General features: G+C 40.3%; 1 protein-coding gene across 1 annotated transcript; it reads left to right on the forward strand.

The window, feature by feature from the left end:
* The first annotated feature begins 2,054 nt into the window (after nt 1-2,054).
* On the forward strand, nt 2,055-9,604 carry KRT20 (keratin 20). Its single transcript, XM_039223297.1, has 8 exons — nt 2,055-2,459; nt 4,387-4,469; nt 5,994-6,150; nt 6,436-6,597; nt 6,726-6,851; nt 7,994-8,221; nt 8,926-8,965; nt 9,507-9,604. The coding sequence occupies exons 1-8, from the start codon at nt 2,055-2,057 to the stop codon at nt 9,602-9,604; spliced, it is 1,299 nt and encodes a 432-aa protein (XP_039079228.1).
* The last annotated feature ends 2,731 nt before the right edge of the window (nt 9,605-12,335 follow it).

Genomic DNA, 12,335 nt, shown 5'->3' on the forward strand with positions numbered 1-12,335 from the left:
GCTATACAGATGCTATACCTGTCTGTACACCCCATCTATACTTAGAATTGCTCCACTTACACCATCAGTCTGTGGACCTGTGAGAAGGTCCATATCCATGAAAACTTCAGCCACTGAAATCCATTGGAGATTCTAGGAGGGAACAGCTGTAGTTTCAGAATGTATAGAGCAAGCGATGTGTCTCATGATGAGTGCTGAGCTGACCTTGTAACAGGGGATAGAGACACCTCCGTGCACCAGGTCAAGTGCAAAGCACTATACTATTTCTTCTGTTTTCAGGGAACAAGACCTAAAGCCAGACATTGACTGAAAATTTTAATGAATTAGCTAGTCTTAGAACATTAGAATTAGGAAAAAGAAAAACTCAAAATCATCTGTCCACCATTCACCTACATTTATTTAATTCACTTCCCCAAGCTACATCTCCAAATGTATAAATGTTTCATTCCTGTTTTAAATACTTGAGGTTTTGTGTTTGTACAAAACATTTTAATAGTTTTATAAAATATAACCTCTAATCAGGAATAAACCTAAAAGCCAAAAAAAAAAAAAAAGCATAAAACAGAGATGCTGAAGAGTGATTATCAGTACCTATAAACCACTGTTGTTACGCAGATCACAGCCCCAATGAGATATCACCTCAACCAGTGAGAACTGCCATCATCACAAAGCCTGGGGAGGATGTGGAGGGAATGAAACCCTGTGCACTGTTGGTGGGAATGTAAAGTGGTGCAGCCACTATGGAAATTAATATAGAGGTTCCTCAAAAATTAAATACAGAATTACCATATGATCCAACAATCCCACTTCTAGGTATATATTCAAAGGAGATAAAAATCATTATCTCAAAGGCATCTGATCTCCTATGTTCACTGAAGCATTATTCACAATAGCCAAGATCTAGAAACAACTTAAGGGTCCACAAAAGGATGAATGGATAAAGATCACACACATGGGGGCACCTGGGTGGCTCAGCTGGTTGAGCATCCGACTTCGGCTCAGGTCATGATCTCACTGCTCATGAGTTCGAGCCCCATATCGGGCTCCGTGCTGACAGCTCCCAGCTTGGAGCCTGGAGCCTGCTTCGGATTCTGTCTGTCTGCCCCACCCTTCTCACGCTCTTGCTCACTCTCACTCTCAAATATAATAAGCATTCAAAAATCTTTAAAAAATAAATAAATAAAAGGATCACACACACACACACACACACACACAAATATTATTCAGTCACAAAACAGAAGGGAACCCTGCAACAGCATAGTTGGACCCTGGGGGCATTATACTAAGTGAAATAAGCCAGACAGAGGAGACAAATACTGCATGATGTCACTTGTATGTGGAATCTTAAGGAAAGAAAGAAAGTGGAGCTCATAGAAACAGGAGCTACCAGGGCCTGGGCGGGGGGCGGGGGGGGGGGTTGGGAAAATAGGGAGAGGTAAAATAATACAAACTTTCAGCTTTAAGATGATAGGTCTAAGGATCTAATGCAAAATATGGTGACTAAAGTTGATAACACTGGACTGTATACTTGGAATATATGAAAATAATAGAAAATGTTCTCACAAAAAAGAAAATGATAAAGTAAAAAAGACTTTAAAACATTTTTCTTTTAAACCAGTGTAACTTCCTATTATGTACCCATGTCTGTTTCTTTAGGTACCTAAATTATTCACAGGGTTTGCAAATATTCTTTGTGTATATTAGGATAAAAAAAAATCTGCCAACACAGGTGCAAGGCCTAAAAGAATAGATCTTCTGGTTTCCTTTTATTGTCTCTGTTTAAAAAAAAAGGAATCGCCCCTGAGAAAAAAGCCTCTAAGGAATGCCTCTAGTGGTAATTTCTGGAATGAAATGAAACAGACTGCTGTACAAAGGGAAAAAAGAAAACACAAAGCAAGGCAAGGTGGATGGTGGTGTCAGTCCGAAGGTGAGGTGTCAGCAGAGGAGGTGTTTCTTTCCTGTGAACTCTATAAAAGGTCAGCTCATCCACCACAGAGAGGCAGACTCTGCTCTGGCAATCCTGAAGCTTCAGGTGCTCCCTCCTACCATCCACCATGGAATTCACCAGCAGAAGCTTCCACAGAAGCCTGAGTAACTCCTTGCAGGACCCTGCACTCAGCATGAGAGGCCCCATGTATGGGAAGGGAGTCGTGCAGCGGCGCATGTTGGCACCCAGCGTCTATGGCGGAGCTGGAGGTCAGGGCATCCGCATCTCAACTTCCAAACACATGGTGGGCTATGGGAGTGATCTCACCGGAGGACACAAGTTTGCTGGCAATGAGAAGATGGCCATGCAGAACCTAAACGACCGCCTAGCAAGCTACCTGGAGAAAGTACACTCCCTAGAGCAGTCCAATGCCAAGCTCGAACTGCTGATCAAGCAGTGGTATGAAAAAAACACATCCAGCATCAGGGACGACCATGCATATTACCAACAAATAGAAGAGCTGCAAAACCAGGTAAGGGATGATGCCTGTGTTTCACACTCTACTGCTGAGCTGCACGGTATACCATGGGGGCATCTATACTAGGTGGGTCCAAATGGATGCCAGAAAGCAAATTAGGCTGAAATGCTCTATCTATAAAAATGGTGAATTCCATCACTTACCCTTAGTGGTGGAGTAGCTGACTACATGACTGGATGACTGTAAATCATACTTTGTTAACTTTTTACAATATAGTTACATGGAAAATATGAAAATGATATCCTCCAGTCTCATAAACTGTCTTTTTGTCACAGTTTACCAGGACGCCGCTAAGTGGATAGTAAACATTTTTTCTAAGAAGAGCTAAAACTTTTATGTGATGATAAACCTGATTTTTTTCATCCAGTTCCCATTTACTTGTAGATTCCCAGGCAACACAGAGATGCTCCTCCTTTAATTTATGTAAATATTGTAATATTAGCATTAAGACACTATATGAAAAATTTCAGTGACAAAGTGACTCAGGGTGGAAACAGGGGAAGCAATGTAGATATTACTGAGGTCCAGATTTTTCAATGCCCTGTTTAATAATCCCATCATCAGTTCAGATACCACTTCTAAGCAATAAAATGTTCTATTGCCCCCAACTCAAATTTGTTGCAACTATATCACAGCCTACTCCCACATTATCTGAAAAAGGTGGAGTTCTAATTTACTGTGTATGATAAAGGGAGTGGACTTTGCTCCAAACTGAAGCATTCAGTCACTACACGAGCACTTGCTCTGCTTTAAAATTCTTATCTAATCAAGGAAAGAATCCTTTTCATTTTCATTTCTATTTTAACACCCATATTCCTTTAGAGCAAAGGCCACCTCCTTACCAGTATTAGACATCAGTGCAATATGAACCAGACTCCATAGAAAGTCACTCTGGAGTTTCAGGAACTATGGGGAGGTCAGGCAAAGGTGTCTAAACCATCTTTCTGCCAACAGGTCATTCTTCTCAGGCTCCCACTAAAAACGTTCAAAATCAGCAAACCATTCTTCCCTACCTGTCTCATGATTCACGTTTCCAAATCTACTGTGGAGCATCCCAAACACATCGACACATCCAAGCCACCTATTCCATTTAATTAGGCAGACTCAACATAGGAAGAAAGGCAGCTCCCTCCAGGACTGGATCTGCTGAAAGACAGAGGCCAGTGTAACATCTTCTACACGCAGCCAGGATCCATATATATCTTAGGGAACTCACCCATTAGGGAATCCCTTTTTTTTTTTTTTTTTTTTTTTTTTTTAAGATCAAGGGCTTATCCATTCTGACATCTTCAGTACCCAATACAACTCTCACAGAGCAAAGTGTCCATTCATTCAGCCAATACTTAATAGATACTAAGTGCTGGACACCATGTTGAGCATTGAGGAATATGATTTAGGGGGAAACATAATGCAACTTAGGGGGAACAGACACAGACAAAGGCAACACTTATCCCACACAGAGGGATAGATACTATCAAGGAGGGGCTGTAGGGCAGTGAGAACACAGGAAATTCATCCAGTTCTGCCCTAAAGAAAGAAATCACTGAGCCTTCCTTGAAGCAAAGATGTAGAACGTGAGACATGGAGAAGTTGCTCACCAATTGAGAAGGGCTAACAGGAATATTCTCAGCAGGAACAACATCAAAGGGAAGGCACTCAACAACATTTGGTGGGTGGAGTTGAATGAAATTCTTCCTTTTGTAAAACTGTGAGAAAGGTCACAAACCCTGGGACCAGAGTTGTATTTTATGACTCAATTATCTTAAATGCCCATACCATTGCTCTTCCTTTCTATTTTCATGTGTAGATTCTTGAAATAAATATCATCTTTGATAGAATAGTGATTGTATCTGAGGATAAACTCAATCATTTGAAACTCTTGTCCAGTTGAAAATGTCATTCTTGCTCATGTATTTTCCAGATTAAAAATGTACAATGGCAAAATGCTCGTTGTGTCCTGCAAATTGATAATGCCAAACTGGCTGCTGAGGACTTCCGGCTAAAGTAGGTTCTAACACCAGGGTAAAACTTCCTGAAAAGGGATTCCTTTTAGTGGTGCTTCAAGACACTCAGCTTTCCACCTTCTTGTTGGTAAAGGAGCTACCTTAAGTATTTTCAGGATCTGGGAGTTTGAAGGGTGTTAGAAGCTATCTGGTCCAGCCCTGCATTCAGGGCTAGACTTCTATCTCCCACATTCCTAATATTTTTCACTGGTTAGCTCTAGTTGCTAGAACATTCTTTTTTAGTAATCTTTATCTACCTTTTCACCCACTGAACCTAACTCTGCCCTTTGGAGTAACACCAAAGCAATTTACAACTCCTCTTCTGCGTAAGTGCCCTTCTGTTATCTGAACCAAGCCATTTGTCTACACTCAGTGATTCCCCAAGTGAGTCATCCGTGCTTCTTTGAGTGCCTGCAAATGCACAGCCCAAGTTCCAGGGATGACCTTTGATGTTCTGAGTTTGCTGGTGTTTTACAATAGGGTTTGACCAACCAAATAAGTAGGACTATCATTAAAGCAGATTGTGTTCACTCTCTTGCAGCTAGATCACACTACATGTGATCAGAACTGTTCCTCATAAATGGCCCCGATGCTAGAGCTTTCTCATCCTGAATGTGTACAATGGCTTTTAAGCTACTCTTTTGTGCCAGTCTTTTGTGGCTTAAAAGGGTAGCATTTTAATGTTACAAGGATCAAAAAGGAGGAAATGGGAAAGCAGATCTGAAGACTAAAGCAGTAAATGCTTGTTCATTCCAGTTTGACTCAGTCGGCATCTGGCTGCTCCATTGCATTATTATTTTTTTTAAGTTTTGCTACTTTAATAAAAATGAGAGTAGGTAAGATTTGGAGGAGGATCATGAATTTTTAAGATAATTCACTTTGTATGCATCTGCTTACAAAGTAATAAAAATAATAAACTGATCATGTGCATTCATGAAGTAAATCTAACCATTATTTAATATCAATCGTGAGAATCCTTTGCTGACACATTAATTAAAGCAAAATTTTTTTTATTTCCTTAAAAATATATTTGAGAATTTAGGAACTGCTTAAGAGTTACTTCGGATTGCTTTTTTACTAATTACTCCAAATTGCAGAGATTATATTATGGAGCAAATTATCTGATTCCTGGGTTCTCATGAACAGTTTTGGTATGTATAAAAAAAGGATACAATGGGGGCACCTGGGTGGCTCAGTAGGTTAAGCGTCCAACTTCAGCTCAGGTCATGATCTCCCAGTTCGTGGGTTCGAGCCCCGCATCGGGCTCTGTGCTGACAGCTCAGAGCCTGGAGCTTGCTTCAGATTCTGTGTCTCCCTCTCTCTCTGACCCTCCCCTGCTCATTCTCTCTCTCTCTTTCTCTCTCTCAAAAATAAATAAAACATTAAAAAAAATTTTTAAAGGATACAATGTATTGAAATTGATCTCCTCGTATACCACATAAAAATATCTCATTATATTAGGACTACCTCTTCTATAGTGGCTTCCGAAAGACTCAATTATCTCTGCATACCAATTAATTCACAGGTATGAGTCTGAGAGGGAGATCCGCCTAACCGTGGAGAGTGATATCCAAGGCCTGAATAAGGTCTCGGCTGATCTATCCCTAAGCAGAACAGACTTGGAGATTCAAGTTAAAGAACTGACTAAAGACCTGGACCTCCTCAAAAAAGAACATCAGGAGGTGAGGAAATGTTCAGAAGCGGTGTCGAGAATGATAGAAATGGCTCTAATAGTGATAAGGGGGGGTGGGGGGGTTACGAAGATGACAACAATAATGATATGGGCTGTCAGGGTTCAATGACTTAGAACTAATGACTTAGTGCAGTACCTGCACTATAATAAGCCCTAAGTTATTTTCTTTCTTTTTTACTCATTCCCCATGAAAGAAGCCATAACACTTATTATTTCTGGCCAGCCTCATCTGAGAATGTGCCTCAGACTGTAATTAGGATTTTTACTCCTATAGGAAGTGGACAGCCTACGCAGACATCTGGGCAATACTGTAAGTGTAGAACTGGATACTGCTCCAGCCCTGGACCTTGGCGCCCACATGAATGAAATGAGGCAGAAGTATGAAGTGATACTCCAGGAGAACCTTCAGAAGGCCAAGGAACAGTTTGAGACACAGGTAATAGCATAATTCCGGAGGGTAAGCAACTGTGTAGAATCTGTCTTTAAAACAAAAAAAAAAGGATAACTCATATTCTTTCTTTTCTCTCTCTCCTTACTCATTTTTTTTCACTTTTGGTACTGTAGACTCAACTTCTGCAGCAACAAGTCACAGTGAGCACTCAAGAGATAAAAGATGCTGAGGCTCAAGTAAAAGAGCTGAGACACACCTACCGGAACCTGGAGATCGAACTCCAGTCCCACCTCAATATGGTAAAGCACATCTAACTTCATGCTCTCAATGGAGTGTGTGTTTACTAAGTGCCTGTGTGAGGAACTCTGGAGATGCAGAAACCTCTAGGAAAGAACCCCTCATCCTGGCAGGCTGGCAGGGAAACAGGCCAAACCACTGATTAGAATTAAAACACAGAAGGGGCGCCTGGGTGGCTTAGTCGGTTGAGCGTCCGACTTTCGCTTAGGTCATGATCTCGCAGTTCGTGGGTTCGAGCCCCGCGTCGGGCTCTGTGCTGACTGCAGCTCAGAGCCTGGAGCCTGTTTCAATCTGTGACTCCCTCTCTCTCTGACCCTCCCCAGCTCGCGCTGTCTCTCTCTCTCTCCTAGAAATAAATAAAACATTTAAAAAAAATTTAAAAAAAAATAAATAAAACACAGAAATAAATCAAGGACAAGGGCACATTGCAAGGATGCAGAGGAGTAAGCAGATCTGGAAGACTTCACAGAGAAAGTGGCATTTAAACTGGATCTTAAAACTTGAGATGAATCTGTACTTGGAAGTACAGGGGGAAAGACATTCCAGGCTAAGCAAATCAGCTCCTCATAAATTATGCTGTGGTAACAATCCCCAAATCATAGCAGCTTACAACAACAACACTACACCCATCATGGGTGGGCTGCAGCTCTGCTCCATGACATACATTTCCACTGTGGGGAGTAAGGCTAAAGGAGAAGACCTTAGCCAGGGCATGCCAGGGTTGTTGTAGAAAGAAAAGAGCAATGGCCAGAACCCATGATAGCTCCTAAAGCTTCTCAGAAAAGGCATTTGTCAGTTTCACCTACATTTCATTAGCCAAAGAAAGTTACATGCCCCAGCCTTCTGTCAACAGGGATGAGGAAACCTAATCCTCAGCTTGGAGGGGCACCACAAATCACCAGGAGAGGAGGCAAATGTTGAGAACAATAATGAGTGCAAGGCTAAAAACTAACAACAGACTCCAGGAGCTAGGGATCCTAGCAGCTGGCTGAAGTCGCCTAGATGGAAAGATGGGAAAATAAAGCTAGAAATAAGAGTCATGCCCACAACGACTAGCAGTGGAAATTCTCCTCAAAAGAAACTAAAATTGAGCCACCTCTTAAGTTTTCAACTAAGAAACATCCACCTTTTCTTGTGCTCATAGAAAGAATCGTTGGAGCATACATTAGAGGAGACCAGGGCTCGTTATGCTAGCCAATTGGCCACCATTCAGGAACTCCTGAACTCCATAGAAGTCCAACTGACCCAGATTTTGACCGATACAGAACGCCAGAACAAGGAATACAATATCCTCTTTGACATAAAGACCCGCCTTGAGCAGGAAATTGCTACTTACCGCCGCCTTCTGGAAGGAGAAGAAGGAGAAAATGTCATGTAAGCCTCTTAGAATCAAGGGATATATGCTGTGCTATTTTAATGCCCACGCATTAAACTCTATCACTCATTCCCCAGCACCAATGCAGTCCCTAGCACAAAAGCAATTACACATGCATTGCCAACAACAAAACAAAAATATACCAAAAGTACGCTCATCCCCCAAATACCAAGTATGTGTAGAGTCGACTGACTTAGAAGATGGTTCTACAATAGGATGATACAGATTATGCTTTGCTAATTTTTATGTTTAATACATAATTGAATAACTTCTAACATAACAGTAACTTTTAAAAATCCTCACTGAGAGGATTTTGTTCATGAAATGAACAATAGACCGCAGAGGTCTCTGGGAACCAGTTTGAGAAGCATCAGTGTTGCCATAGCAACTGTCTTCAACTACCACACTCAAGGCACTTGGTAAGAGAACACAGGATTTTAACTCCCACTGTAATTTTGTTATTTTTCTTACAAAATCTTTTAGCATAGGGTAAACATCAGTTTTGAAGCTATATATATATACACATATACATACATATACATATATACACATGGTAAAGGGGGGGAAATGCAAACACAACATTAAAACACAGCACGCAGACTCTATTTTGAAACAAACAAGGCAGGACAGTGTTTCGTTTTCAAAATGGCACTAACACCTTTTGTTGTTTCTTTTTCTTCTCTTAAAGAACACAAACAAACAAAACTACAGAGTATCAGTTAAACACCCCAGAGGAGAAAGGTAAGTGTTCTAATTTCATACATTTCCTGTAAGACTGAATTCTCACTCAGTAGCTTACCACTTATTAAATGCCACTGGTGAAAAGTAAAGAGAGATCGGTTTTCAAGTCAATGGATATTATCCTAGAGATTCTGAAAATCAGGTGCATCATATTTAAAAAAAAAAAAAAAAAAAACCAACATGGGAAGTTTGTCACACTCCCACAACAGGGTGATTTTCTCGGCCCAAGCTATTGCTGTTCTGAGACATCCTGGGATCATCAAAGGGGAAAAAAAATAAGATGAAAAACTGCATTTGGCTTAGTTTGATATTGTATATTTCTCTTTGGGGGTGGGGAGAGAAGAAAATCTGTGAATTTGGAGACAGTGACACATTTTCTGCATTTATTTATAAACTGGACAAGATTATTTAAGAAAAAGAATGGGTTTCTTTTCCTTTTAGAAAAAAATACATATATGAGCATGATGATTTAGAACTGAATGTTATAAGTCACGAGAGGCATGCTCCTGAATTAACATTATATACTTAAATCTAAACTCAGATGTAAAGAAAAAAAAGAAGATTAGGATGATCGTGGAAGAAGTTGTGGACGGCAAGGTTGTGTCACATGAAACCAAAGAGATGGAAGAAGATATGTAAACCGTTGCCGGGAGATGCTGCTGAGGATTTGGAAGAAACGTAGACATAATCTTTACTCTCCACCAGAAAGTGGCCATCAGAAAGCACTATTAATGCTTTGTAGGGATCAAAAGCGGGGTAAAGCCCATTTACCAGCCTCTATAATTGAATATAAATGTTTTACTCAGAGGAGTTGCAAACTGCCTACAAAAACAAAACCAAGTGAGCACTAGGACATTTAAAACCTCATTACCAGCATCTTTACCATGAAACACATTGGGTATAAGCTATAGACCACCTAACATCAATTTGTTAATGTTCCTGAAAACTATAGCATATCTGAATTATACTAAACCTTGCAGAGCAGAGGAGTCCCCGCAAATTGCAAATAAATCAATCTCTAATCTTTCCTGTTTCTGAACTGCAAAATCTCCTTTCAGGGGCCTCTGGATTCTTAGCTGAACCAATTTATTGGTTAAATTCATTGGATTTCTTATATTGGTACAATCCTGCTAGCTTTGAGTTGCATCTGCTGTCTTTTCCATTGTCTCCATTACCTTTTAAAACTCACCTCAGCTCAGGGTGCCTGGGTGGCACAAGTCAGTTAAGTGTCTGACTTCAGCTCAGGTCATTATCTCACAGTTTGTGAGTTCGAGCCCCAAATTGGGCTCTCTGCTGTCAGCACAGAGCCCCTCCCCTCTCTCTCTGCCCCTCCCCACTGCTTCTCTCTCTCTCCCTCTCTCTCTCTCTCTCTCTCTCACACACACACACACACACAGAAAATAAATAAACTTAAAAAGTAAAAAACCCAACTCAGCTCTTCAAATAATTTGACAGTCAGACTCCAATCTCAAATGCTGAGCAGAAAAAGAATGAAGCACATCAGGCTTGAAAGGGGAATAGATTAGCGCCAAGTTGAATATGAGACTCTTGATTCCAGCTAATGTCATGACCCCAGGGTCCTAGGATCAAGCCCTCGAGCCCTACGAGCCCTACTTCGGGTTCTGTGCTGCACCTAGAGCCTGCTTAAGATCGTCTCATTCTCTATCTTTCTCTCTCCCTCTGCCCCTCTCCTCCACTTGTGCTCTCTCTAAAATAAACAACAACCAAAAAAAAAAAAAAACCCTTAAAAATGGGAATAAATTAAACACAAAATTAGTGAAAACCTTCTCAAGGCAGAATGCTTCTCCTTATGGCAATAAACTGCATAAATCATCAGGTGTTCTCTTTCTTTATGGGGTGAATGTATGTTATGAAATATTTCTATTTGATATATGAATAATGACAGCCTTAATGAGATAAAATCTGTATACCATAAAATTCATCCTTATAAAGTACGCAATTCAGTGGTTTTCAGCATGTTCACAGGATTGTGCAACCATCACCCCTGTCTAGATTTAGGACATTTTCATCACTCAGAAGAGAAACCCCAAGGGCACCTGGGTGGCACAGTTCGTTAAGCATCCGACTCTGGATTTCAGCTCAGGTCATGATCTCAGGGTCATGGGATCAAGCCCCTCAGCACAGAGTCTGCTTTGGATTCTCTCTCTCCCTCTCTCTCTCTACCCCTCCCTTGCTCTCTCTCTTTCTCTCAAAATAAATAAACATTAAACAAAAGAAAAGAAACCCCAATAAGAGTCACCCCCCACTTCTCTTCCCCCCAGACCTGGCAATGACTAATCCATGTCTTCTCTCTATGGATTTGCCTACTCTGGACATTTCAAATAAATGGAATCTTACAATTTGTTCTTTTGTACAGAAAGGTTTGCAGCAGCATTATTCATAAGCCCAAAGTAGAAACAACTCAAATGTCCATCAGCTGATCAATGGATAAACAAAATGCAGTAGGTCCATACAGCAGAATATTATTTGGTAACTGATACACAGTGCAAAGAAATGAACCTTGAAAACACTATGCTTTCTGAAGGAAGTCAGACACAAAAAGACACATACTGTATCCTCACACATTTTGCACTTCAGTCAGCAGTAACTTCCTTGCAGATGTTTACAGGAAAAATGAACAGCTTGGATTTAAATTTCGATATGTAAGCTTATAAATAAATAGGATTTTGAATATGATTATATTGAAAATAATAATGTTATTTGCTTACAGATAATAGTATCTACCATTTATTGAGCACTTACTATGAGCTAAGCAGCATGTTTGGCATTTTATATACATTTCTCATTTAATCCTCCCACTGAGCCCATTAAGTAAAAGCTATTAGGTTGAATCATGTGATCTTGCCAATACATGATTCTTTTTTGCCTTTAAAAAATAGCAATTTCATATGGGTTGACCTTATTCCATTGTCCCCATCTTATGAATGAGAATTATATATGAAGACATGAAATAAGTCCTCTCCCAAAGTCACAGTTACCAAGTCATGGAGCAAGACTGAACCTCAGGACCGTTTGTCTAAAGTCATGATGCCCTTCTTGGCAATTAATTACACAACAGTGAATTCTTTGTCTCCTACCAAAACACATTCCATAATAGTCTGTAACTTTGACATGCAAATACCAGGGACTGAGTCTGATTGGTAAAAACCCTACAGGAGGTGGAGTTGAAATTCACTAGACATGGCCATTGTCAATATGACAATTATTGCCTGTTGCCCTAGGCAAGAATGATACTTTGTTCAAAAGTTAGGATTAGTATTAACTGAATTTCCTATCATAAAAATGAAAACTAATCCTTGCCTTTGGGTCAATCTCTAGTTTCTTCCAAGTAATCTTTCAAAGAAAGTAG

This window comes from Hyaena hyaena, unplaced genomic scaffold (genome assembly GCF_003009895.1).
Source record: "Hyaena hyaena isolate Hyena2069 unplaced genomic scaffold, ASM300989v1 scaffold_1306, whole genome shotgun sequence".
NCBI lineage: Eukaryota > Metazoa > Chordata > Mammalia > Carnivora > Hyaenidae > Hyaena > Hyaena hyaena.